The sequence below is a fragment of the Aspergillus chevalieri genome, chromosome 6, assembly GCF_016861735.1.
Source record: "Aspergillus chevalieri M1 DNA, chromosome 6, nearly complete sequence".
Taxonomy (NCBI): Eukaryota; Fungi; Ascomycota; class Eurotiomycetes; order Eurotiales; family Aspergillaceae; genus Aspergillus; species Aspergillus chevalieri.
This window is the reverse complement of record NC_057367.1, coordinates 713,234-740,653: the sequence shown is the minus strand read 5'-3', so window position 1 is coordinate 740,653 and position 27,420 is coordinate 713,234. Positions and strand designations below refer to the sequence as shown.

At 51.6% G+C, this 27,420-nt stretch overlaps 9 protein-coding genes across 9 annotated transcripts; 4 read left to right on the top strand and 5 right to left on the bottom strand.

Moving 5' to 3' along the window:
* Positions 1-207: 207 nt before the first annotated feature.
* On the bottom strand, positions 208-3,886 carry ACHE_60245S (uncharacterized protein; the record flags this gene model as incomplete). Its single annotated transcript, XM_043281398.1, has 3 exons — positions 208-936; positions 988-3,782; positions 3,835-3,886. 3 exons carry the CDS (start codon positions 3,884-3,886, stop codon positions 208-210), a joined length of 3,576 nt encoding a protein of 1,191 aa, XP_043138881.1.
* Positions 3,887-4,276: 390 nt separating this feature from the next.
* ACHE_60244A (uncharacterized protein) lies at positions 4,277-7,120 on the top strand (the record flags this gene model as incomplete). Its single annotated transcript, XM_043281396.1, has 2 exons — positions 4,277-4,441; positions 4,493-7,120. The coding sequence occupies 2 exons, from the start codon at positions 4,277-4,279 to the stop codon at positions 7,118-7,120; spliced, it is 2,793 nt and encodes a 930-aa protein (XP_043138880.1).
* Positions 7,121-7,912: 792 nt separating this feature from the next.
* On the bottom strand, positions 7,913-11,490 carry amdX (putative C2H2 transcription factor (AmdX); the record flags this gene model as incomplete). The annotated part of the gene is made up of 2 exons (XM_043281395.1): positions 7,913-11,349; positions 11,409-11,490. 2 exons carry the CDS (start codon positions 11,488-11,490, stop codon positions 7,913-7,915), a joined length of 3,519 nt encoding a protein of 1,172 aa, XP_043138879.1.
* A 2,419-nt stretch (positions 11,491-13,909) lies between these two features.
* RRB1 (ribosome biosynthesis protein RRB1) lies at positions 13,910-15,509 on the bottom strand (the record flags this gene model as incomplete). The annotated part of the gene is made up of 3 exons (XM_043281394.1): positions 13,910-13,934; positions 13,987-15,247; positions 15,311-15,509. The coding sequence occupies 3 exons, from the start codon at positions 15,507-15,509 to the stop codon at positions 13,910-13,912; spliced, it is 1,485 nt and encodes a 494-aa protein (XP_043138878.1).
* Positions 15,510-16,246: 737 nt separating this feature from the next.
* On the top strand, positions 16,247-17,311 carry SPG1 (Spg1/Tem1 GTP-binding protein; the record flags this gene model as incomplete). Its single annotated transcript, XM_043281393.1, has 4 exons — positions 16,247-16,688; positions 16,745-17,037; positions 17,087-17,161; positions 17,213-17,311. The coding sequence occupies 4 exons, from the start codon at positions 16,247-16,249 to the stop codon at positions 17,309-17,311; spliced, it is 909 nt and encodes a 302-aa protein (XP_043138877.1).
* Positions 17,312-17,740: 429 nt separating this feature from the next.
* On the top strand, positions 17,741-19,015 carry ACHE_60240A (wax synthase family protein; the record flags this gene model as incomplete). Its single annotated transcript, XM_043281392.1, has 2 exons — positions 17,741-18,471; positions 18,520-19,015. The coding sequence occupies 2 exons, from the start codon at positions 17,741-17,743 to the stop codon at positions 19,013-19,015; spliced, it is 1,227 nt and encodes a 408-aa protein (XP_043138876.1).
* A 324-nt stretch (positions 19,016-19,339) lies between these two features.
* Positions 19,340-21,379, top strand: ACHE_60239A (uncharacterized protein; the record flags this gene model as incomplete). Its single annotated transcript, XM_043281391.1, has 1 exon — positions 19,340-21,379. The coding sequence occupies one exon, from the start codon at positions 19,340-19,342 to the stop codon at positions 21,377-21,379; it is 2,040 nt and encodes a 679-aa protein (XP_043138875.1).
* Positions 21,380-23,223: 1,844 nt separating this feature from the next.
* ACHE_60238S (uncharacterized protein) lies at positions 23,224-24,724 on the bottom strand (the record flags this gene model as incomplete). The annotated part of the gene is made up of 5 exons (XM_043281390.1): positions 23,224-23,536; positions 23,592-23,988; positions 24,046-24,156; positions 24,216-24,486; positions 24,536-24,724. The coding sequence occupies 5 exons, from the start codon at positions 24,722-24,724 to the stop codon at positions 23,224-23,226; spliced, it is 1,281 nt and encodes a 426-aa protein (XP_043138874.1).
* Positions 24,725-25,602: 878 nt separating this feature from the next.
* ACHE_60237S (NAD(P)/FAD-dependent oxidoreductase) lies at positions 25,603-26,939 on the bottom strand (the record flags this gene model as incomplete). Its single annotated transcript, XM_043281389.1, has 2 exons — positions 25,603-25,792; positions 25,843-26,939. The coding sequence occupies 2 exons, from the start codon at positions 26,937-26,939 to the stop codon at positions 25,603-25,605; spliced, it is 1,287 nt and encodes a 428-aa protein (XP_043138873.1).
* Positions 26,940-27,420: the final 481 nt, after the last annotated feature.

The window sequence follows — 27,420 nt, the reverse complement described above, 5'->3', positions numbered from 1 at the left end:
GAGTTGATGATAAGGCCGCCTGGAACTGCGCCGGTGATGTCGTTATGGCCCACCGCCGATGACTACCTAACACATCTACAAGTGCTACACAACAACACTGAATAAATATTCAAGATTTTATTGAATTTATCTCTATATACCATCTGCTATACATGTGTATGCCAAAATCATTATCCAATAACTGTATTAGTACAAATGCATGTAAGGTCATATCCCTCCCTCGCCCGAACTCTCCGATGCCGGTTCGCTGCCTTCCCTGCTGGGTTCCCTGCTAGCTTCTCTACTAGACTCTTTACCAGGCTCTGGCATGGCTCTCACAATAAAATGCCCACTATGAACAAGAAGGTCCTGCCATTCCTTGCTCCCCGTGGCCAAGATGCGGGCCGGGTTCGTGTCGGGAGGAAACCATCTCTCTCGTCGAGTGTGTGCCTTATCGCCTCCCTCAAGCGCTGCGCGACTAGCCCGTGTCTTTCGCATTTTCCTCTTACTGCCGGAACTAGGTGAGAGGAAGCCGCTGAGCTTGAATCTGTATTGTTCAAGACGAAGGTCGAATGCCACGATCGCACGGACGTACGGTGCCAGGTCCTCCCAAAGAGCGCCGGGTCCGCTGTGGAAAGAGGGCGCTAGTCGCGCACTTGGGGAAGACTGATCGTCGCCCCGCATCATTGGCTCAAAGGCTGTTGTTAATTGGGCGGCAGACGCGTGAGCAGCATGGATATCATTGGTGTTTGCAAGTACTTGTGCAGCTTGCGAAGACTCCACATCCACATTATGCGGCCGAAATGTCTTTCCGATCAAGATTTCCATGGTGCTTCCCATTGCGAGAGCCAGTGACGAGTACTCTGGTTTGAGATCGGCATGAAGCAATTGGTGACCTTCAATATAGTTCGCTTTGTGTCTCTCAGGGATTGGCGGTACAGAAGGATCAACAGCATCCTGCAGATGTTAGCCAATGCATGTTAACAATCGAAAAATTTAATAACCTACCAATCTGGTGTCAACCGAGCAGCCCGTGCACAGTAAATCCAAGGCGCTTCTCATATCTGCATACTCGGATTCGTATTGTAATTGTTCGAGCTGCTCGTGTTTCGATTTTGCTGGCGAAAGCGTATGAGAACTCGAGAAAGCCATGTTTTCCGAGTCCTGAATACTGCGCTCCCACCAATCAAGGGATTCCCGTTGAGACTCAACTTCGCTATCCATAGTACCGTCAAGTAACATATCGCGACCAAACCACCCCATGTACTGCTGGTAGGTATTAAGACTGAGCACTCGGAGGGTGTCTCCGTTTTCATCGCAATCTCTCCCTGGTGGCCACCGGTCCATCATCCAGTCAAGGCCGGATTTTTTAGAACCAATGGCCATTTGACACCAGAAATTCAAGTCCATGATTGATTTGCGAAGGTCGCTTCCGGCGGCGCGATAAAGATCGCTGACAGAGTTCCGTTGTAACATATGGCCTTCATTCGCGGCCATCAGAAGCAGATAGTCGACAGCGAGATCCTGAGGCGGAGGCCGGTATCGTAGTATGGCGTGGAATGAGATGTCTTCCGAAGGTATAAGTTTCTCGTTGTTACAAGTTATGATAATTGGTCGCCTCGACTGCTGTATGAGACTCATTACTCCTGACCAAAACTGGCGGTCCTCTTCGAAGAGGATATCGGCTTCCTCCAAAAGAATAAGAGACTGTTTTTGGGATCGCTTTGCATCAGCCTCCGGCTCTGCCTCCTTCGGGGTGGATGGAGTTTCCTTCTTTGTCTTGGTATCGGCAGGTCTCGATTTGAAGAAGCTCAATAACTTGTTCTGTTTTCCACCTTCCTGTTCTTCTCCTTGAGTGCTAGCTTCCGGCAGCTGGCTAGAACCCTCGTCGGCAAAGTGCATTTTGTGCACAATATGATTTCGGGTCATGTCACCGACACGCTCGACAACATCTCGACCGTTCCGGCGGCTTCCTGGGTTGATCTCAAAAACTTCAAAACCAAGTTCCTTGGCCACCGCATGCACAGAGGCAGTTTTCCCAGATCCCGCGGGTCCGCTGAGAAGAATCGCATTGGTCATCCGGCCTCTTTCTGAGCCTTTTGAGCCGGCCATCAAATCACCGGATCGAATAACAGTGCGCTTGGAAGAGAAAACGGTCACGTCCCCAGCGAGCTCGTCCTCTTCTGACTCGAGCTCGCCCATTTCTGACGCTTCGTCTTCACTTGACACAATGAATCCGTCCAATTTGTCCTTCTTCTGGCGCTTCTTTGCCCGTCTTCTCTCTTCCGATTTTTGTTTCGCCTTTTCGGTATCTTTGGACGGCTTTCCCGTATCGACGGCAGAGATAATGAGGAACTTTAGCCAATCTCGAAGCATATGTGCTTCTTTTCCGGTTTGCAAAACTTCCTCTGCGGAATTAGGGGCATATTTTTGGGTCCAGAGACATGTGTCGCACTGTCCGCGGTCAAACGCAGTCAAAAATGTTGCTAATGATGAGTATAATCGGGAAATACCAGGGTGAGCGTCTTTCTTAATAGGGGTATCACCATTTTTGTGTCTCGATGAATGTTCTGAAAGTTGGCTCGTTAGGGCCTTTCTCAAAACGTTCCCGCTAGCAACAAATCTGGTCGGTAACCGGAGAGCTCGAAGCATTGGTTTCTTCACGGACTGCCCAAATGGTCCCGAGAGGAGTATATTTTCTTTGTCATGGATACGAACAGAAACCCCTTTTGCCTTTCTCTGGTCCGCATTGGAGTAAAGGGAGTCTCGATAAGGGTTGGTGCCCGCCCCGGCACCTCGGACATGAACGAAGTCTCGTGGTGGCCATAGAGGATGAATGGGTTCAGGAAATTTAGAAACGCGCGGTCTGAAAGAAGGGGCAGAAATAACGCCTGAGCCTTCTCGAGTTAACGATAGGGGCCGGCGAGGGGTCTCCGCAAGTGGATTCAATGTTGTCGAATTTTCGCTGTGAGATTGGGTAGGGGTATCAGGCTTTCGCGTAGAATTCTTCGAGAAAAACGGGTGTGTGGGCTTCGGCGGTTGGTTCACTGTAGCTCGAGGAGTCTGTTTCGGTGTAGGAACAGAAGCTGGTTTAGAAGCAACACGTTGGGATTGGTATCTTGTTCGGGCATTGATAATGTCGTCTATTATCTTCCCTATCTTTTCCCTGGCGTTTTCATGACTGGCATATTTGATGATAACCAGCTTATTGCCATCTTTTTTGGGTTTTCGAGACCCCTTTTTGCTTTTATCCTTTTTCTTCGGCTCCTTTTCTTCCGGCTGCTTCCCGGTAGGTGAGCTCAACAGCTTTCCGTTTGGATTGAGCCTAAGTGTTCGCTGCCGTTCTGGATATCGCCTTTCTTCAGTTTGCACTGTCGCATCATTCGCAGGGCCTGTCGGGGTAGGGTTTTCTATGGTTGGGGGTTGCGGCTTTGGAGAATCCGTATTGTCGGTTGTAGGGATTTGAGACTTGATGGTCGACACAAGCGTAGCATCGTCATGTTTTGTTACAGGGTTCGATGCTGTAGTGTTCCCCTCTTCAGGGTTTAATGGTGTACCATTTGCAATGCTAGACACGACGTGCTGATCTGTCCTTCGCCGTTTCCTCCTATTCGAATTGGTGTCATCTTCTAGCGTAATATCAGGCGAAGTCGGGATGTTCGATGACTCCGAATTGCCTGCAGGCTGTTCGCAATCTTCATTAACGGTATCGTGATGTACTGCGCCATTCGAGGTATCATGCGAGGGAACACTATCGGCGACGGAGGTCGATTGAGGTGCTGCTTTGGCCTGAACTCCAAAATCTGTCCCGATATGAGTAAATTGACCACGATATATTAGGTCATGGAGACAGACCTTTACAGAAGAACGGATGGATTGTCCGTTTCTCTCCCTGTTCCATCGCCATTTCTTGCGGAACTAGCAGCCATGTATAGATGATGAGTCTTGACTGATCGCCTGGAGCTGCTAGAGGCGACCAGTAATTCCTCTCATAGATAACGAGGAGGAGGTGAATTGACTATGGTCAGGAGGCTTGCCGTCGTCCATTCATACTCGAAATAGGACGCGAAGGCGCGCGTCGTGCCTTTCTGCCGCGGGAAACCGCCTTTTCACGTCATCTTACCGTATCGGCACTAGTGTATAGCGCTAGTCCATAAATGGAAGTAGCGGCTTTCGGAAGCCGGCGAAACGAAAGGCCGGAAATTTTTCGGATTTTGCGATCTCAAAATGGAGTTTTTGAAGCTCGTCAAGTCGTTCAATCCGTTGCGACACTGCGCATTCAGTCTTCCCCGCGGCAATGGATCTTCAGTCTCCTTCGGTGCTGGCCCAGTTGCCGCGCCCTCTGCACGCGTCCACCGGAAAGACTCACATTGGTGATGTCTATAGTTTGGCCGACTCGAAGAAGCGAAAGAGATATGAGGTGGTTGTTGCAGTTGATGGAGAGGCCGTGAATATCTACAATGTATGTATGCCGTATCAATTGCTTCTGGCGCGCACCGGCTAACATCCGCAGGTTCAAACGCCTAAACTCGTCACTTCCTACGCCGTCCCGCCGCAATCTACCTTCTCTTGTCGTCCATGCTCAGTGCGCAGAAAAGTGCCTGGAAGGTCGACCGTGAAAAGACAGACATTCGGTGCCGTCAACCGTCCGGAGCAGCAGATCAAGTCGTTCGTGGAGGAAACTGGCGGGAACGAGTCGAGCGCGCCTGAAATCTCTTCCTCGTCCTTTACCGTGACCGACTCGCAGAGCCCGACGGTCTTCGTCGGTATTGTCCCAACTGGCTCGAAAGCGGATGACGAAAATGATCCATTTGATATTCTGAGTGTTCACCAAGACGGCCGTATTCGGAGATTGACGTCTGATCTCAAGACGCAGCGATGGAACGTTCAGCACAGCGAGATTGCCAAAACAGCCTCCACCCACGAGGTTCATTCGTGCTTCTTGGTGGAATTCGAGGATGCGAAGAAGGCACTCTTCAAGAGGAGACAGGATCTGGCAGCTTTGGCCCTGAGCGATCTTACGAGCTCCGGTGTTGATGAGCCATCTGTGTTGCTGCTCGTTTCGCACCCTACCGGATCTGAGCGGGTTGCGCTGAAGGATGTCAAAGTGCAGATGTTTTCCGTCCCATCTTCTGTTTCCTCAGGAGAGGCCCTTGATGAGAGCCAGCGGTTGAGGCACTTGCTGACTATTGACATTCCCGATGTGACCGATCAAGAGACTTTTGACAGTAGCGGACTGCAGTGGAACTTCCACTCGGGCTCGGCGGGCTTGAACCTGTCTTTCGAGCGAGGATTCATCAATTTCGATCTCTCTCAGTATACGCCTACGGTGACGTCGCAATTTATCCTCGACAACGAACGCTTCTCATCGGTCATGCGCATCTCGCCCCAGTCGGTAATTGGCGCAGGACAGTCGCTTGTCGCGCTGTATGACACGCAGTACCAGTCCGTCCAGCGCAGCATCGCAGTGGACAACGTGCCTCCGACTAGCGGTTCAGCACCAACCCTATTCCTAGGATACTTTGCAAAGCTCGGAATCGCCGTGGCAACAAAGGGAAACACACTGCTTGCATTCGACCTGAGCACATCGCAACCGCCGTCTGGACCTTCTCTCAAGCGCCCTAGAGATGGTCTTTTGATCGATGCCATTGGCCGTGGTATTGGTTCGTCGACAGCACAATGGGACGCAGGGTCCAAGAAGCATCGCACCGAATTCATGGCAACTCTGGGTCTCACCTCGTCGGAGCAAGTCGAACGCTGGAACAAGTTCACAGCAGAACTCAACAAATTCACCCAAGGCAAAGACACAACAGGCTTCGACCGCGCAGTACAAGACTACTTCGGCACCGGCGACTCCAAAACCCTCCCTTCGCCCGGCCAATTCGTCCACCCCGAGACAACCCTCTTCCTGCTTTCCAAGATCTTCTCGATCAAGGAAACCGAGACCAAGGACAAACTCTCCGCCTCCTCATCCCTCCGTCTGACCGTCGACCTGTGGCCCAAGCAAACCTGCGACTGGCTCGTCCGTCTCGGCCAGCTGTCTCTGAGCAACATCGAAATCGCCCTCCGCCGCTCCTTCAAGCCGCGCATCCTCCCTTCCCTGCCCACAGGCTCGTTCGTCCAGGCCCTCATCGACGCAGACAACTCCCTCCGCAACTTCATCCAAGTCATCCGCGGACCCATCCTCATGAACCCGGACGAACTCGCCTACGCCCTAAAACACTTCCTCAACATGGCGCGCTCCCGCTCCTCAGTCCCCGCCATCACCGACCCTACCACCGAAACCAACGATAACAACGACAACACACCACCGCTAGCAACCCTCTTCCTGGGCCTCAACACGACCATCCAAAAACTCCACTCCCACCCGGCCCCAGCCACAACATCAGCCCTCCGCTCCGCCCTTGCCCGCCCAGAACTCACCTCCCTAATCCACCACCTCCGCATCTGCCTCGCAACAGGCGGCTTCACCTCGCGCTTCACCGAGAAACCCCCCGTCCCGATCCTCACAGACCAAACCCGCCCCGCCCTCTCCCTAACCACAATCACAGACACCCTCATTGCAGCAGTCGACGCAATCGGACCCTCCGGCTGGATTGCAGCCGCGGGTTCCCTCTCCCTCTCCGCAGACGGCAACCCAACCGGTGAAGAACAGAGCCTGATCGCAGATATCAAATCCGAGGTCTCTGCCGCTCTCGCAGGCGTGCAAGAAGCCACCTACATGAAGGGCGTGCTCCGCGAATACCTCCGCTTCACGGAAACTATCACAACCTCTAAGCCCAGCAAGCAAAACAACGCCAACAAATCCACAGCCCTCCTCCCCGCCGACGATGCCACCAACCCCCAGAACACAGAAGACGATTCCTCCGCCTCGCTCATCCGCCACGAAAAGATCAACGGCGCAGACCTCCTCGTCTACACGGCCGCCGGCGCCGACGGTACCGGTGAAGACGGGTACATCGACGGCGACGCAGGCGCGAACCGTATGCTGCCGTTGTCGCTCAAGGCGGCATCTGCGGATGTGGGTAAAACGAAGGTAAAGCAGTCGACTGGTGAGGTGAAGAATAGGAGTCATCGGGAGATGGGGTATTTGCGGCGCAAGGCTGTTGGGAAGTATTCGTTTGAGAGGCTTATTGTATAATCTTGTTTTGTTTTTTGTGGTTTTTGAGTTTCGTTTTGGGGTGTATCTAGGTAGATGGTTAAAAGAATGGTACTTGTATATCACTGCTACTACTGCTACTACTACACTGTCCTCGAAATTATGTTCCAAAAGCAATTGCTACTATGTAGCCCGTATATGTTAGGCACTTGCTCCTATTGAAATATATACAGAAACTATATGCACAAGAAAAAAAAAAAAAAAACAGATATTTGCTCTAGTTCCAAACAGCAAACACGCTCCAGTCCATGCTGTTCTGCCCTCCCTCCAAAGCCAATCGGGGGTATCGTATCCCTGTCCTCGGCGCAAATAATCCTCAGGAGGTAGAAACGCAGAAATCGAAAAGAAGGGGCAATCACAAATTCAAATAGAAAGGTAAATGGCAACAAATTCAAAGGCAAAGTTGAAAGGCCTGTAAAAATCAGATATAGAAAAACGGCAAACGCCAATTCGTCGCTTCAGCCAGAGGTCGTTCTCGTTGGCTGTGGACACCATACAAGGTCGTTGATATGACATCTTCATTGCAAGCCGATAAAAGGCAAGGTGGAAGGACGTGAAATCATAAATAGCATATACCCAGAAATGAGTCACAAAAAGCTTGACAGACTCCAAAGATAATATAACAGCAGGGAAACGTAATTGAATCCGGCCATCAACTCCTGTAACAAAAAAAAAAATAATCATTTGAGCGGGTTTCAAGCATTGTCGGGTATCTTGTCTAGGGTATCGTTATAAGGCATTTTTCGACAAATCGTATAATGCATGTGCAGTTCGTTAGCTGCTTCCCATCACCGAGGACGCCTCCGCTCGCTCCTTCAACCGCAAGGCCTGTGCCTCCAGCGAACGAGCCATCAGTTTAGTCACAGGCCAGACACCAGCCCTGTCCAAGAGGCTGGAAGCCGCAATCAAGACTTTGGAGCCGTAGCCCCCTTCCACGACACTGGGAAGACGTTGCAAGGCTGTCAATGCAGACACTGTGGTGCTGTTCTGGATGTTGATCTGCATCTTTGCCTCCACAGTGGACAGTATTTCCTTGACCTTGTCGATCAATTTGCAATCCTCGTCTTCCAAAAGCAGTATACCTGGCACTTGGGTTGTGTCCACCTCATCGCGTCCTAAAATACCCATGTATGGTCCAACACGCTCTTGAACTGTAGTGACCCACTCAGCCAGAACCTGCGAGCAGTCGAAAAGACACATGGCGCACTGAATCGGCAGATCTCGCGAGGTAAACTCAGCATACGTGTTACCCAACCGATTAGACATGGAGATCGAATCAGCCGCGTAGAATGCAGCCTTCCGAAGAAGCTTCTCACGCTTGGATTGACCCGGCCTATATACACCCGCCAACGTTTGCATGGGTGTCTCCTGCGTAGGGGTAGTGGAAATGGAAAGATCGCCTACCCCAAGATCCGCCACGGAGTCACGTCTCTGATGCATCGAATCCGAACCTTCACTGTTGGTGATCGAAGGATCAAGCACATCTGGGGTAATCTCGTCCACATGGTTGAAAATTGCCGTTCCGCGAGCCAGCTCGTCGGAGATGGCATTCCAGTCACGCTGCCAGAAAGCTTCCTTGCACCGTCCCAGGTTAACGAACAACCGGACATAGGCCAGATCCAACAGAGGAATGCTATCCGCGGAAAGAGGACCAGCCCCATACGGATTGGGTCGTTCCAAGCTGTGGACAGGATTGCTGGCCCAGGCAGATTGCCAAGCGCGCAAAGCAGGCTCAATGTGAGCTTGCATGGCATCGGTCTCACGGGTCGTCCACTGCCGACCGAGATGACGCTGGCGAGTTTCCCATATATAGTTGTGCAGGGCATAGATCAACACAAGGCAGCCAAAAGTGCTGGGTTTTGCATCATCCGCCAGGGAATTGGCAAGCAGCCCCGATTGCTCCCGCTGGCTGGCCGTCAGAAGCGAAGTCAGCGCAGTGGAGAAAGGCAGGTGTTTCTTCGCCGCCTGGGCCCCTCCTAGCTTCTTCCATGCTTGCGGGGACTCGGCCGACCACACGTCCTCTTCGCAGGGGAGGTTGAGCTGAATTTCAGAGTTTGTGAGCGCAGGCGCATGGTTGTAGGCGGAGACGACAAAACTGGACAGCACAAAGATGGTATAGAGAGTTCGCTTGCGTTCCTCGACGATCTTCCAATCCAGCCATTCTTTACGCTCCTTGGGTGGACCAGATGATGCTCTAAAGCTCTCTCCCCCTCCATTCCGATCCGGAGTCAAGTGGTCCTGTGGCAGCTGGTGAGGTTCGAGATGGTGGGTCAGCTCGGCCGCTCGAGCAAGGCTAACTAACGCTGCACAGTGTGTGCTGGCGATATCCGCAGACGTCTTGTCGCCACAAGTGTGGCCATACCAGACATTGAGCAGCATGGCCTGCACCAACCAGAGAGGAGTATTGTGCACTGAGTTCTCCCTGGCAGGGTGAGAGCGATTCAAGGCAGCAGACATGTCTGCTTTTCTGCGCTCTTCGAGATAGAGCTGGATCATCTTCTTGGCGGCTTCAAAGAGATCCTTGGAGGCTGCCGTGTCAAACTCGTACAAAGCACCAATAGCGGCCATGGACAGAATCAGACAACCGCCACCACCGGCCACACCGGTGGAGCTCAGATTCAGATGGCCACTCGGGGTGCGCAGGCTGTTGGTATATTCAGGAGCTTGAAAGTTCAGAGTTGGGATGTGCAGGAACGGGGCGTGGGGGTGGAAATAGGTGATGTAGGACGAGATATAACGTTGCATGTCAGAGGTGCTGGGTAACTGTCCGGTGCTGTTGAAGCCCGACATGGACCGGCTCGATATATCACGGCTCGGGAGGATCGGTTGGGAGTACTTGCGTTGGTGGAGAGCGGACGGGCGGGCCATACTGGCTAATAAAGCCTGTCGAGTGGAGTCTGTAAAGGTATCGGTGGAGGTTGAGGAACGGTTGTTTCGTAGGGCACTATTCGCGAAAGGAAGGTGGAAAGGATTAGGAGATTCTCCGCTTGTTGCCATAGAGGATGGAAACATACTCTGCGAATGTCCTCCCAGCATAGGCTGACCCACCGAGGTCATGGACGGAGGGGTGGCATACGTCTCAGCAAAGGGATTATTCTGCGCCATCAAAGATTTGGGGGAGACGGTCTCGGGTGGGATCCCGAGATCGTTCAAGGCGGGATATTCAAACGCAAACGGATTCGCGGCGGGCGCAGAGGCGTGCGTGAAAGGGTTGTGCCAGGCGGAGGACGAGAGTGATAGACGATGCGGGCCGTCCATCATAGCTTCACTGATTCCGCTCTGGCTCCCCGTGCTCATGGCCGATGGAGAGGACTCGTCGACTGCAGAATCGGCACCATTGTTGCCCATTGGAAGCGATGGATCGACGCCGTTCATCATCCAATCAAAGCTGAACTCGTCGTCCATCATGGGATCGGTAGGCTGTTGCATGTGGTGTGCGCCCTGCGTAAAAGGGGAGGGAGACTCATCGAAACCCTGCGGCGATCCGCCAAAGTGCAGCTGCGCTGGGTTGATTGTGCTTCCATGACCCATCAGCATGTCGCTGAAGTTCGCATCGAAACTACCGTAGACGGGGGCAGTCCGCAGCCCACCAGCAAAGTCCATTGGCAGCCCCGACGTTTCCAGTTTGGTTAGTCCATTTATGTGAGAAGGAGGGTGGTGCTGGCCCGTGCCAAACGGGCGATAATCCAATGGGGAACCCAGAGAGGTTGAGCTAAGACTCGGGTGATAGGCATGACCCGGGTGATGCGGTGCTACAGGGGAGGGAGCAGTGGTGCCAACGATCCCAAGAGCAGCCTGGTCAATGTGGCTGATGGTGTTGGCTCTGGGACGGACATTGCTGGGGTTGCTTGCAATGGAATTTTTCCGCACGCGATTGGCGCCAGAAGCAGCGCCAGTGGCAACTCCAGCAGCACCGGTGCTCTCTCTGCGGCCGTTGCGGGGCCGCGAGGATGGAGTCGATGTCATGTGTAGTTTCTGCTGATGGCGAAGCAGAAGATCACGACGGGCGAAGCAGCGCGCACAGTCGGGGCATTCAAAGGGCTTCTCTTTGGTATGCGACCGTTCATGGCGCTTCAAGTGTTCCAGCCGGGCAAAGGACCGACCGCAGGTTGTGCAGACATGGGGACGAGGCTTATCGGTTTTGGGGGGAGGGATATTAGCATTGGTCTGGGTGTTGGATTCGGTTTTTTTCGTGGTATCCCTAGAGGTAACTGCATTGGAGTTAGACAAGTGAAATAAAATCATTAATCGTAGAGCGACAATTGCGTACCAGCTGGCACCTCACTGATACTCGCCAGATCCTCCATTTTGGGGCTAGTGTTTGGATCTTGGACCATGGAGTCCAGTAGCATTGCGTAGCTGGGAAAGGTTCAAAAACAGAATATAGCTCAGAGAATGGTGAAAAAGGCGCAGGTTGGCATTGATCACGAACGAACTACCTAACCGGCCAAATGACATCAAGTCAGCCATTGTCTCAGGATTGGAATGCTGCCTGGAGGCCTTGGGACTTACCAGTTACCGCCACAATAGTAAAAGAGGGATCCCAACAGCGCAAATTGAACACAGTTGCTGTTCACAGATTGGATTCGTCAAACAAAAAGAATGAGATAGCAGAAAGAAAGAGACGTGTCTGGATGGGCTGGAGAGGTCGTAATCAGCAGGGGAAAGCTTCAAAGTTCGCGGAACCAGGGAACGGGCAGGACTTACTTTGAGACGGAGGCGAGACAGGAGAGCGCTTAACCATTGAGTTATAGCAATAGAATAGCGGTACTGAAGTTGAGGTGTGCTGAGAGTAAACGCTGCGAAAGATAGTGATACTCTCGTGTCTCAGTGGTAGTAGGAGTAGTAGTGGTAGTAGTGATAGTGGTCCCCACGGCAAGAATGGGGCAACCGATTGATAAGCCGGGAATATCCGAGCTCAATTGTGTCTATACAGCGTAGCACACAGTACAAGTCTATGTGGCTACAAGAAAAGCAAGGAAAAGAAAGTATAGAGAATAAAAAAAGATGAGAGAAAAAAGAAGAAAAGAAAGAAGAAGATAGCGATAGACAAGCAGCAGACAATCAAGAGATGAGTGTTTCGCCTCCGGCCGACAGAAACGCGGTAATGGTTGATACGGTACCGTGTATGGTCTGGAGTGAGCTGATCGTTACATTCCTGTACTGAGTATGGATCACCCCATTTAGCGTTGACTAGTGTATGCACTAGCATACCTGCCATTTCTGATTGGTCACAAGTGGGCAGTGGGCTCAGAAGCATTGGCCTCATGGCCCGTGACAGGCAACCGGGGGTGGGCCCGTATGGTATGGTTTGGTAATACGGTAATTCGGAAATCGGGATTGGCGAGACCCGGCCGGTTTAGGACGCACGGACGGTATTGTGTATTCTAGTTTCCTGTTTGGTGATAGTGTGTTTTGGGCCAACGGTCGGATGGCCTCCGATAGAGAAGATATGGATAAGAATAAAATTACAGGGAGAATCCAATTGAATTAGATAAACAGTTAGGTATCTCAATTGAATATTATCGCTCCTCTCTTGCTATATTCTATTTCTATAGAACTCAGGCGGGAAGACCTGCCAACTCGTACTTATATGTACCGTACAGGGGTAGAATCCTATCACCGGTGACCAGCCATCCTGGAGCATAAAACAAACCGTACCGTACCGTACCCGTAAAATATGATGTAACATGCTGACTAATCCGCATGCTCGGTTGGCCTAGTTGCCGGCGCTAATCCCAAACAGGATAGAGCCGACCCCAGACCTCGTGACTGACGATCAACCAACTGGCCAATGAGACCCGTATTGTACTCTACGACTATACTATTTACGGCACCCAGGGTAATTAGAACCAAGAAGGGCTAAGGAGGCTAAATTAGAAGGACGTGGTAGCTTTTGTGGCAAAGGAACTGAAATGCGTGGCTGTACGAGAGGACCAGTAAGAACGTTTTTATTTCATAGGGTGACCAGATTTCTCTGCACGGAGCATATTCCGTCCTCGCGTGTGGGGTGTGGGGGATTTCCCTGCCGTCAACTTTGTTTAATAGGGGTACGGAGTTCTGTACTATGTTTGGAGTACTTCGGAGTAAGAAAGACCTTGGCATTCCATGTGTACGGAGCACTCTGTACCTGTGCAGTACTGTTATCAGTGTGGTTCGCAATCCATCCGTCAAATATCCGAGGTGCGTCTTGAATGCGCAATGGCATCAGCCTGCATTGTAAGGTGTATATATACGGCTACGAGTCTGTACGGAGCATGTACTTGCAGTGAAGACGGCATGGATCATTCCGTTGCCGATCCACTGGGCTCGAGAATACCATTACATACTGGTACAAATGCTTGTAGAATAGCAGAAGGCATTATACCGAGTACAGAGTACAGATGGGATTGTTTGCTTGCCATTCTGCCCAGCATAAACTATAATACTATTGTTGACTATGCACAAGTATATGCATGTCATACTTCGTACTCCGTACTGCTCCACCAGTTTGTACCATGCAACTATGCGTAAGTACCTCGTCTGTACTGTACTGGCCATACACATCGATGTACCTGGCCATAGTACAATCTTACCGGAAATGACTCAATAAATGACGCATCTCCTGATTGGTTAGAACTACTGCAAGCTGTATTTTACTGCCCCTCGGCACCCTGCATAGAACATAGACCATTGTACGGACTACTTGTATACCGGATACAGACAGATCTAGAGCGCGGAATACATACGGAAAGGTATTGATTCATCATGTCACGTCTCATGTATATGCATCTAAACACTGATCGTCTTGAACACACTGCAATTTGTTAGCTGTCATATGCACCAAGTAACAAAGGAACAGGACTTACCCAAATCCGTTGCTCCCAGTCGCCATCACCGTTCCCGGCATCTGCGCTTGCCAGTGCAACTCCTTAACCGACTCCATATAGTGCACAAACAGCAACTGCGATGGCACCTCCGGCGCCGCCGTCCGCTGGCTCTCCTCGTCATCCAGCTCAACAGCCAGATCCCACAGCGTCACGGTGTTGTCTGCCGATCCAACCGCCACCACACTATCGTCTGTCGGGTGCCATTCGATACTCGTAATCGGCTCTCGGTGGAAGTCAAACGACGCCACCGGCGACGGCCGCAGCTGGCCTCCCGATCCCGATCCCGTGCCAGGCTTCCAGTGGCGCAGGTCCCAGACTGCCCACTGTCCGTCGTCGGCCCCTGTTGCGAGCAGGTGGAACGTCTGGTTCGACCAACTCATGACGTTGATGTCTGTGTTCGATACATGCACGTCTACTGCGGGCTTGCGCGACTTCGACCGCACGTCCCACACCTTGACGCTGCCGTCGCTGCTTGCAGATGCAAAGACGTTCTTCTCGTTCGGAGACCACTGCAGTTCCTCGACGGACGATGTGTGAGCTGTAAATGGCCGGGTGTCCGTAACCCATCCGCCGCCTTCGGTCCGCGTCGTCGCGTAGATCAATCCGTCATTGTCACCAGTCAATAGCTTGCCCAGCGGCTGCAGGGGCGACCAGTCCAGTGCATAACCCTCAGACTTGTGCATGCGCAGCGTCGACAGCGGCTTCGAAGCCGACGGAGGAAGGATAGTACCCGGGACGTCAAAGCTGGTCAGCTGCGGCGTGACATCGTGGATGACCACCTGTGCGTTTTCCAGCATCGTCGCTGTGAGCGTCTGCGGTGGCTTGTCGGGCGACGAAGAAGGTGTCTGGTGCGCGCGGATGCGGTTTGCGGTGGAACCCAGCGGAATCGACTTGGACTCGAGAATCGGCTCGCCCATGTCGTCGTCGTCCGATTCACTATCCGAATCATTCTCGCCATCTTTCTCCATCTTGCTCAGCGAGCTCATCTTGAGAACCATCAACTCATTGTCCTTAGCCCGACCAGTGTCGGCCTGCGTACCGGTCACGGCGTAGACAGTCGCGGGGTAGGTCTTGCGGTTGTCGCCCAGCGAATCGCGAACAATGTCGAACGACAGACACGGCCACGGCGTGCTCATCGAGTGTAGCATATCGTACGTAGATGGATCGGGGGAGAGGATCTCATCGGGGCCCAGTTTTGTTCGCCCGGGAATGAACGCTTCTTGGTCGACTTCCATACCATCTGCATATTTTTCACTCCACCGTTAGCCCAGCGTGCAGTTTGCATAAAAACAAATAGCAATACCTTTCTCTTCCTCTTCACGCTCAGCATCCGGGCGACCATCTACACCTGCCTCCAGAATCTCATCTTCACTCTCAAACTCGTCTTCGAATTCGTCCTCGAACTCTCCAATCTCGTCCGGAGGGGCGTCGGCAACCGGTCGCTCACCAGCCTTGAGCGACGTGGGATGCTCCTCAACGGCATCAGCTGCTCTTTTGGACATGGTGTGAAATTATGGTGAGACGATCAATCTTAAACGATCAAGAAAAAAATAAAAAGGAATCCCTAACGACTCAAGTCGTGTTGATTAGGGCTTTATGGTGGTCAGGAACTTTTTTTTTTTTTCTGTCGGGCGGAATCAGGTGGAATATACGCTAAACCTATCGCGGACTAGCGCAGATCGGCTGGGCCTCTTCAGAGAATAGTAAACACGATGGCGTACAATAGGAGAGCGGCTAGTACACTGAGAATATAGCATCAGAGACCCAAGAGTATATCATTCCTTTACACGATCTATACCTGCTGTATACATTGTTCAATTTTCACACTGCATGCTCACTGCCTCGTGCCTCACGTCATTCGTCCGGTTTGCCAAGCCTAAACAAACGTGCGGCTTCGAATTGCTTCCCCTCCGAAGAGTCCAGTTGGTATTATTCAACCAGAGACCAGGAAAAACGGGAAAGTACCACTCGCTCTTTTATTAATTTGTATCACCTCCGAATTCGGGATCACTAGTCTGCCAGTTATCGTCGCTCCCTCCTGACAGACGCTGGTGTGTGTGTTAAGCGCCGTCTCCTCTCCGTTTCTCTTCTCCCCCGCCGACGCCGCTCATATCGCCGTCGCCATCGCACGTCCATCATCCGTATCGTCCTGTATCGGAAGGATTGACGGTATTGTTTCAAGTCCGCATCAGACCGCATCTACAGAATCAGAGAGTCACATATTCCTATTGGTTTCAAGATGGATGCGCCGTACCTTGAACCAAACGTCGCGGAGCCGCAGAAACAGCCTGCCGAGGTTCTAGAAGACACAGCGACCACGGTTCACCATCACAGCAACAACGGCTACAGCAGCGACTCGCGAGCCCATTATTCCTCCTATACCACCCCATTATACGACGCCGATCAACAATCCCGATTCAACCAGTCCCCCACATTGAGTACCTATCAGCCACAACTCCCGCCGTCGTCGTCGAGACCGAGTTCCGGGTTGTCGAGTGGAGCTGAGCGACATGGTTATTCGCAACAGTCTCAGGAGGTACAGAAACAGTCGTCTCAGGCCGCGTCGAAGAATAGTGTGGTGATTAAGGTGGGGATGGTCGGGGATGCTCAGATTGGAAAGACGAGTTTGATGGTGAAATATGTTGAGGGGAGTTGGGATGAGGATTATATTCAGACTCTGGGTGAGTTGGCTTTCTTACCTGGACGAGGGTTACAAGCTGACTCGCATGGTGTCAAGGTGTCAACTTTATGGAAAAGACCATCTCGATTCGCAACACAGAGATTACCTTCTCCATCTGGGATCTCGGTGGTCAGCGAGAGTTCGTCAACATGCTTCCGCTCGTATGCAACGACGCTGTAGCTATCCTTTTCATGTTTGACCTGACACGGAAGAGTACATTGAATTCGATCAAGGAGTGGTACCGGCAGGGCCGTGGGTTTAACAAAACGGCCATTCCTTTCCTGGTTGGGACAAAGTATGACCATTTCGTCAACTTTCCCCGCGAGGATCAAGAGGAGATTTCTCTTCAGGTAAGAGACAATCGGCATCAATGGCACTGTACACGGCTAACCTTTCCAGGCCAAACGATTTGCCAAGGCCATGAAGGCAAGTTTAATCTTTAGCAGCACCAGTCACAGTATCAACGTGCAGAAGGTAGGATGCCACTTAACCAGTGACATGAAAGGCTATGTGCTGATCTTGTAGATCTTTAAAATCGTCCTGTCCAAGGCATTCGACCTAAAATGTACAATTCCCGAGATCGAGAATGTCGGCGAACCGCTGCTTCTGTACAAAAACGTTTGAATGAGGAGATGGAGTGTATATTGACCCTGATGATTACCCTCTTTCTCGACTTTGGATGGCTACGCTAGAAGACCTTATCATTAAGGGATTTCCCGCTGTCTCTTCTTTTCTTTTTCTATCCTTTATTTTCTCAGCATTGGGCTGCGTTTGGGATTTCTTCATGTCTTATACTTATCGCTTATTCTTTTGTTCCCTTCTACTGTAATTTTCATTGTTTACTTCCAGGTTGTCGCGGAAAATCTGAACCGGAGTGCTGGATAGTGGAGTTTGGTTTTTATCTTATTCTCAACTGAATAAATATTCCTCCGCCAGGACCCATTTATATCTCGAAATGCCAAGGCTTCTGACTCAGCGTCTTTACATTCAGCTGAACAATTCAGCTTCGACATATTGTTGTTCAATGGGACGAACGAATTGAACTCCTAGGCCATGACCACCGCACACCAGACCCTACAAGATCCCCTGGTGATCAATGGGATCCAGCAACTCTTCACCTGGATCCTCCTGGTAGCAACGCCTAATCGATCATGGCTCCGCTTCGTGAACATGAGCGCCCTGACAGCGTGGATGTTCTGGGTTTACAGTTCTGAGAATCTCCTCGCCGGCACAGAGTACGATGAGAATGTTCTCTACCGAACACTACAAGGCTGTGTGCCTTTACCGCTGGTCATGCGAACAGCCGCTGCGCTCTTCCCGCCTAAAGGTCCTAGCAGCGGCCTTTTAGACATGGCCACAGCTACACGGTTGACTATCGACCCGCGGGCTGTCAGTACGCCGTGGCAGGTACGAGGGATACCATCGTTCCCATCATACTACAAATCGCGTCCACCAGCGCGTGTCCCGTTCATGGTACGACAGACGGTCATCACACTCTGGCAATGTCTCTGTCTAGACCTGGTCTTCTCGCAATTTCGGGCGTGGACGAGTCAGCGAGCGTTTCCTGCTAGTCCTCGGGAGCTGGGGCCATGGGATCTGCCGCCGGGGCCGTGGGCGACATCGGGGGCGTCGATGTTGGTGATTGCGCTGATTGGGCGGTTGGGATTCGACATCTCGTACCGGCTTGTGTCTGTCGTTTATGCTGGGCTGGGCGTTCCGACGGAGAACTTCCCCCCGCTGTTTGGGAGTATTTGGGACGCTTATAGTTTGCGGAATCTATGGGGGTAAGCCTCTGTTTCATGGTCTATGGAGGATGACGGCTGATTGTGTAGGAACTGCTGGCATCAATTCATGCGACTACCGTTTACGGCAACTAGTAATGCGATCACTCGCCATGCCCTCCGTCTCCCTCGCTCGTCCATGCTGGGACGATGTCTCACTATCACGATTGTCTTCTTTCTGTCTGGATTAATGCACTTCCTCGGTGCTCAGGCTGCAAATATCCCCTTTTCTGGGGCGATGCATTTCTTCGGATTATCCGGCCTGGGCCTCTTGATCGAGATCACCGTCCAAGGTCTCTGGGATTATTTTGCTCTCCCGCGACCGCAGGGAATATGGTGTAAGGCTATAGGATTCATCTGGGTCGGACTATGCTTTAGTTTGGTTGCGCCATGGTATTCGCCAGAATGGGAGTATTTGTTTAGTGTGGGCGCCGAGTCTGCGTGGTTTTTGGGAGCGTTTACCGGTAATGTTGGATTGCCGGTGGCGGGTGTCGTGGTTGCATTGAGTGGGATTATTGTCCATAAGATATTCGAGACGAGTTGGTAGATACTTGTACTGTAGTGTTGTTAGGGTATTTATATATATCCCCTATGGTTCCTGTATAGATCCGTGGGCGGAGGTGGAGCCGCTCAGCCCTGCGAGGCTCTCTTTATTTCTTCCTCTCCCCTTCTCTCCCTCTTCTTCTATTCTTGTTGACCTGCTTTCTTTCTCTCTATTCTGTCATTTGTGCGATTTCTTCTCTCGTTCTCTATTGTTGGCTCTCAAACAGTCATTTCTGTGACTCGCCACGTCCATTCGCTCTCCCACCTTCACTGTCAACTGCGATTGTCGAGGGGGGCATATTAACACCACAACTCTCAATACTCTACCATGACAGAAACAGAGGAAGCACCCGTCCTCTCCTTCAAAGAGCGACTCGCCAAATTTAATCAGCCGGAAGAACCCCTTGTCCCTCGTCCCCGTCCGCAGCCAGCCTCGCGACCACCACCCGTACACAGCAAGACGGTCAATAATCCCCCGAGCAATGTCAACGGCTCCGTCGCGGATCGCTCGATCGGCAATCAGCCGGCCCCTCAAACCCCGAAACTAAATATCGAGAATAATTACGGGAATGGCCAGAATGGTGTGAACGGAAATGGTGTCAAGAAAGCAAAGCCTCCGCCCCCGCCATTGCCATCGCGGAGGCCTTCGACTCAACAGCTTCAACCTCAAGCTCCAGCACCCCCGGATCTACCACGCAGGCCGTCATCATTGCAACGAGGAGTTTCTCGAGACTCGGTTACTTCAGACGTCTCATCGCTGTCTGCTGTTTCGGCGAGAACGGCCCCTCCCTTGCCCTCGAGACGGGGGACGAGTCCTAGGCCACCACCGCCACCTCCGCGGCCACAGTCTCAGTCGAACGGGACTACGAATGGAAACGAGGGTCAAAAACCACCATTACCCCACCGACCAGCATCGAATGCCAGTACCTTGAGTAATAGAAGTCGTTCTCCGGCTCCCACGCTGCCTCCTCGACTTCCTCCACGGACACCCACGAGAGAACAAGAACCGGCGGCGCAACAGCAGAATGGGACTGGAGATGTTCGACCTCCGACGAGAAGACTCCCGCCTCCATCTAGGACGATTGATGCCCGTCTGCTTGGATTCGGAGGGTCGAAGAAGAGTAACGGTAATACTGCAATCGGCCATTCGACCGTCCAGGGTCATCCTTCTCCAAATGGGATCCCACCACCAGTGCCACGGGATAGTCGTCCTGATCTCTCCAAGATCGAAGCGTCTAAACCTCGTATAACTGCTTCGCCTTCACCTGCAGTGAATCAGACTACGACCTGCTTGAAATGCCGCGACTTCTCTGCTCCAGACGAGCATGCGGCACAATTCCCACGCCAATCGCTGCCAACACACGACCTGTCCTGGCTAGCGAACGCGCTGACCGCACCATTTCCTTCGCCAACGGACAAGGCCCGGGCAATCTTCACTTGGCTGCATCATAACGTGGAGTACGACGTCTACGCACTCTACAACAACTGCGTGAAACCATCCACGCCACAAAGCACCCTGGCCACAGGTCTAGCCGTATGCGAAGGTTACGCTGGCCTTTTCGCGGCCCTCGCGACTCATGCAGGCCTCGAGGTCATTGTCGTCGGCGGACACGGCAAGGGCACAGGCTACGCTGACCCAGCCCCAGGCTCTGCCCTCCCACCCTACAACCCATCAGGCCACGCCTGGAACGCCGTCCGCATCGACAACGGACACTGGAAACTCATCGACGCGTGCTGGGGCGCCGGTGCCGTCAACGGCGGCGGCCAACCGTACATTAAGGTCTTCTCGCCGTCGCACTTCACCAAAACAAACGACGAGTTCGGCCAATCCCACTATCCAAGCAACCGTGACCACTTTTTCCGCGACGACGGCCGGTCCTCCATCTCCTGGGAGGAATACCTCCTCCACGTCCCCAAACAACCACTCATCTTCACAGACGCTCACAAACACAACCTCGACCCCTCCTCCTTTTACCCCGCAACCAACCAAATCTCCGTCAACAACACCCCCAGTCCGCTCCGCTTCCAATTTAACCTCATATGCCCGCACTGGACCTTCGAACATCACTCCAAGGCCCAACCGGGCCTCTTCCTCCTCCAAATCCACGGCATCGACGGTCGCAAAGAGGAGCGTCTCCCCTTCAACCACGTACGCGGCTCAACACCTGGCGGCGGCGGAGACGTCTGGTACGTCGACATCCCCGATGCGCGGATGTTAGGGGCACCCGGGCAGAAGTTGCAGATTGCCGTGCTGACGAGTTTTGGGGATCGGACGGATGCGCGCGGTGTCACGGTGGAGGAGTTCAAGGCTTTGAATGGGAGGGTGGGGATGGCGTGGGCGTATGTTTGTCAGTGGGACTTGATGTGATTCCTTTTCCATGTTTAGCATTGTCGGTTGGTTTTAATAATACCCTTATTTTTCTGTTCTGTTGGATATAGTGTATATGGCGGTATGAACATACGAAGCCTTTTGCTTCCCAAGAAGCTGAAGTTGCTAGTTGATAGCCTCGAAAAACCCAAGCAGCCTCCCGCGTGGGAGACTGTAGTATAAAAGACGGGATGTACGTGTTGAAGCAATGTTAATGGTGACGCCGGCATGTGGCAGTGACTACAGAGGAAGGCAAAAGGTTTCTGTATGGGAGCTAATCCCCTGGCAAGGGAGAACTCCGCATGTATTGAGAACAGCAAGGAAACACTCTGTAATAGCTGCAAGAGAGCGGGCATTCCACTTGGGTACAACCAGATATTCACCGAAAGGTTTTACATGTTCAGTATGGCGAGGATCCTTATATACCAAAACACAATGTAACCATTCCTATTCCAATTTATGTTCCACCGAGCCAAGTCGGTTGAGTACATAGTATCGTGTCCAATATACTTTCCCTTTCCAACTTGCGCGATAATCCTACCCATCCAGGCCTGTCGAATATTAGCCTGGTATACACTGGCACTACCTCATCCAACCCAAATTAAGGCAGTCGAGTAGTGAGTTGCTTCAGATTATAAGCTCCTGCATCGTAGGGCACTCAGGAGCCCCCGCAGAGTGGCTAGGAGAGAAGTCCAGAGAAGCTTGAGGAATCGCGGCTACCAGTCCAGGAGCACCAGCACCAGGAGCCCGGGTGCATCTCAGGCTTGTCTGCGTTTTCTGTCCCAGCCATATCCGCGGGGGCTTTTGAGAGTCGCTGCGAAAAGGAACTAAATTCTGTCAAATCACTTTAATGGCTCGTGCAGTTTGTTCAAGATGCTTGAAGGGTGGGGTGGGAAGTAAAGTAATATTATCATGTAATTGTTTTAGGGTTAAATAGTTTAAGGTTGTTTTGGAATCCCTGTATAGTAAGATATGCGATGTTCGGCACCGCGTTCATTAACGGGCATGGTGCAGAAAACAGTGTTATCGCCAATGCAAGTGTTTCCCTCGAGCCATCTGGCCATTTCTTGTGGGCTCAGGCATCAGTTTCGTTCGACAATGCGTGCCGCGAGTGATTATGCCAAAGAGTAGGCCATTTAGATAGAAAGTCAAGAAACATAGGGTCATTATCTATTCCGCCCAATGGTTTGAATACTGCTTTTTTTGCCAAATGTTGGGCATCCTCATGACATCTCTAGAGAGCCTAAAAAAGTATCTTGGGCTGTTTTTAAGGGGCCAAATATATCTGGCGCTTATCCAGGGATTTTAGGGTCTGCATGAATCAAAATTGCGACGGCTCAGCTCAGTACCTTTGTCAAAGGCTATCAACATGGCAAACGATGCTATGTAAACAGTTAAGACAAACAGCTGCTTAGCGATGCTGCACAACCCCTATAAGTTTCCTCATGTAAATAGGCCTTCTTCTTTTCTTTTCTCCTTTGTCATGGGCTCGGACTAGTAGGTATTAACGAAATGATATTTCTATCTAAATTAGTGTAGCAGCCTCTTTGCCCGAGGGGCCTGCTATCTCAGCTACTACCGTCCATATCCCGTGGCTCAAATGGAAAAGCCAATGCCACAACTCCGATCACTACAAAAAGCCCACAACAAATGAAAATTGGCACAGAAGAGTATACATCCCCCCACGTAGCGATAAACGGAGCCGAGAGAGACGCAATCCGCCCACAAGCCAGCGTCAGTCCGCACCCGATGCCCCGGTATTTATCGGGCATGATTTCCGGGGTGTATCTGCCACCAAACTCAGCATTCCGCATAGGTTGGCCCTTGATTTAGCATCTTGTGACTCACCCATAGATCACCCCGTACATAGCGTTCAAAAAGAAATTGATCATGCAGGAGAGGGCCAGATTCTGGGCCTCATTCTTCACGGTGGTGAAGGCTCCCGCACAAATGGAGCACCCGCAGGCCATCAGTGTGATTGTGCGGCGGCGGCCCAGAAGAGGGACCTGAACCAGATATGCGCTGAGAATAGGACCCACGATCCCAACTACCGAAGAGATTGACCAGTCACGGTATGTTTGGTAGAGGCTTCCGTCACCGAGCTGGGCGCCGTGCGCTTCGAGATAATACGTTAGGAAGACGGTATACACGGGATATCTAGATTTGGTCAGCTTTTGTTGAAAGCATGATAAATGAGGAAAGAGGAGAATACGCTATGCCAACGAGCAACCAGATGATAATCAGGCAGATCATGGAGCGGGCTTGCTTATTGCCCTGGAAGAGATTTGCTACCATAGAAGGGACCCTTTTCAGATGCTTGGGACTTCCTGCCTGATGTGTATGGAGTTGAAAACTTGACATAGCGTATGTGGACTTGTTGACTCGACTTATTGTGTTGACGGCCGCGACTGCTTCATCTCTCTTGCCTTGCGAGGCAAGCCATTTCGGTGACTCGGTCATTCCGAGGGCGAACGAGCGGAGAATCGACATTACCAGGCAGAGAACACCAATGATGATGTAAAGGTATCTCCATCCCATGTTGTCGACTTTACTGCATGTAACTGAGGTGGCGCCCTGTGGGCAACAGAAGTTGGCTACGAGTGGCCAAGCTGCGCCAGTTAGCTACCTGATCCAAAAGGATAGAACGGATAAAAGACCGGAAATACCTATCAACCCAGTGATTGCGTTGCCAAGTCCCCATAGACACGCAAGACTGCTCAGCAGGAATCCCCACCTGCGAGGTAAACATTCAGCCAGCACCGTCAGATCAATTGCCACTATTTTTCATCAGCAACTTGCCCGAAAAGAAAAGGAAAAGAAACGAAACAGGGCTAACAATTTCCTCCACCAAAAAAGGCTGCCAAAACAACAAACACATTCAAGGCAGCCCAGGTGGGCGAGGCAGCACCAGCAGCCGTGAATATCGACACCCCGAAAATCGATATCTGCCATGTCAAACGACGGCCGGCAAGATCCGCCAGAAATCCGAAGGCTATAGCACCCACGCCCAGTCCTGCATACTGAGTGGCAGGTAGTAGAGTCGCATATCGTGGCGCAAACTCCTTGGACGCTTGCGGCATTACAAGACTGATGGAAACTAGAAGCATCTGAAGACCTGTTAGGACAGCTATTTTTCAGGATATCAATTGCAATCACCTGGTCTGCAATGAATCCAAAACCGCAGGAAGCCATCAACTGCCACTGGTAGCGGCCCATGCCGATGGCTTCGATGGCATCTTGGATGAGGGACACATTGTTGCTTGGAGGGCTAGCTTGATGAGAAATTTCTCCTTCCAATAAACTTGGAGTATCATGAGTCAATTCGGATTTCTTTTCTGTTTCCATACTTATGGAGAGGATGCTAGATGTAAGACAGTCGGCGAGGATGGGTGTTTTAATAGCTCGATGAGAACAGACATCGTCCTGGACGACTTAGATACTGGTTCACGGGCACGGGCCGTATCCGTGAGGAGAACAGCTCCTCGACCCCTCATGATAAGCACATAACATGAGGCGATTGGTGATGAATGGCATCTTGTTAAACCGGATGAAAGGATACATTGAATTAAATGTCTATCTAGCGGGGATTTCTCTATCTGACAAGAAAAGAAAGTGGCAGACCTTGCGCAGAATGGAACAACCTATCAGGGCAGGCTGAAGAACCTCAAGGCACCGGAGCACTGACATAGTTGCTCGTCTGTAATCTGAAATGGCTTCCCCTGACTGCTACTAAGCAGCCATTCTGCCCATCATCTATTACATGCCTGGTATACGCATGTTTCAGAGCCCATAATTTGGAGAAGAGCGTTGGGTGACTTGTTCATCCTGCTCGCTTGTATTATGCGAGTCACTTATAGAACGGCAGACTTTGATATATGGGAACAACCTGGATCACTCCTCGAATGTTGCCTGTTCTCGAAGCCTGATGTTATATCGTTGAGGAAAGGAAATTGTGACCAACAAACCAGAAATGAGAAATATAAGAAGAAATGTGCTCCTCAAATCACAAGGTAGGCTCACGACGCATGATAGACCCAGGAATTTACGCAGGGTCTAGGTGGAGGAATAATAGCTCGTATGGCTGCCCTTCCTTAGGCTACATCTATTGGCGTCATGGAAGCCATTGGAATAACACCACCGACCCTTTTACCGGCTTGCTCGAATATGACTTATATCAGATAATAAATGACTGTACTAGTGACGACCTGAATTGGTATTTTTTACTAGAGCTTACTCTGCTCTTCCGGCGTCAATGTCCGCAAAGACGGTCCTGCGCGGCTTCCATCTCCAGTCTTAACATTCCCCTCTCCTTCTGCTGAACGAAGCCTCCATTTCTGTCTGATAGCATCTGAAACACGATGCTCAAAACGATCAGCTACGTACCGACCAAGGATTGGTAGAAATTTGAAGGCACTGTCCCCGAGTCAGCAAATAAAGAAACCATAAATTGACAGCCAACTTACTGCCCAGCCCCACCGGTGGCAATGAAGAGCCCTTCCAGCATTGGATGGTAGTCGACCACAAAATCTCCCTCCGGGGTGTCTGTATACCAGCACAATCGACGATTCGACCAAGGGTGATCTGAAAATTCGGGCAGAAGCTGTCTAAGACCATCTCGAAGGGCTTTGTCTGCTTCGTCAGGCAGAAAGGACCGAACGGCGTTATTGGAATCACGCTTAGGCGAGGACACTGTACGGCCGTCTTCCATAGCGCGCATGGAAGTGGCAAACCCGTAGCTGTGCCGGGCGACCTTCAGGATGTTAGTTCCCGGTTGCGGGGGAAAGAGAAATATGCCACTGCTAAGGTTTATCATGACAGGGATTTTCTGAATGCTGCGGGCTTCGTCGGGGCTCAATTGGATGAAACCCACAGGTTGACCCGATGCGGACGCTGCATGAGAGAGATCGAGTAACAGGTTGGACCAGGCACCTGTACAGAGTATCACCTGGGATGCAAGTAGAAACTCCCCACTGAGCACAGTCACTCCGAGAACACGCGATCCCGTCTTGCGCAGCGACCGAACCGTCCCCCGTTTTCCGGTAATAAAAGAAACCCCAGCTTGACTGCACTGATGGCTGAGACACCGTACACTGCCTTCCGCATCTGCCCAGCCTCCTTCAGAATTGTGATACGCGCGCAAAGTACGGTAGTCGGCTCGGATATCTGGATACATCTCCTTGAGACCATTCCCATCCACGAACTCGTCTAGCGATTTGCCCTGAGCACGGGTGATTTCCAACGTCTTTTCAATGTATGGGTTCTGTGTAGTCTCCGACAGCATGACAAAGCCAGAATGATGGTAATAGTCCTTGAACTTCGTCTTCCAACCGTGAATAGCCTCCTGGGCCATTTGGGAATACACGGAATCGGCGTACTCGGTTCGAATGATCCGTGATATGTCGACACTGCTGCCATCTGGAACAGGTGGTGGGTAACGATCGAGGACGGTGATATTTTTGTAGCCTCGAGAGGACAGCTCCAGGGCGGTTGATAACCCAAAAACTCCAGCTCCGATGATGAGAATCGGCTGCGTGTGAGACAACGCGGTTGGACTCGCCATGTCAATATTCGATGCCAGGACTGAGCAAGATCGCAAATGTGTGAATATACCAAGTCGATGTAGAAAGAATCAACGAAGGTGCTGTGGCCGTCCGACGACGGTTGATGTCAATAATCAACACGGTCCGTTCTCCGTACTTGCCCTAACCGAGGGCTCGGGAACCGGTGTGTATCTTACAACAGGCCGGAAGCGGACCGACTACCCCGGCTTCTAATTGGGTCAATGCAAGTCGGCTTGCTGGCCGTGCGCCAGGTCAAAATAAGACCGCAGGCACAGAAGTCTGGCGAGTGCTGCCATTACGGAGAAAGGACCTATGTGGGCCCGGTTATGTTCCCCGGACCCGCAAGAAACCACATGTCAGCCATCCAGCAACGTTTATCTATGACGGCTCTAGCGCTATATAGTGAGGCCGATGAAAAAAGCCTGCACATTGTCATTGTCTAATACACGAACAAGCTGAATAAAATACGCCTTGTCCTAT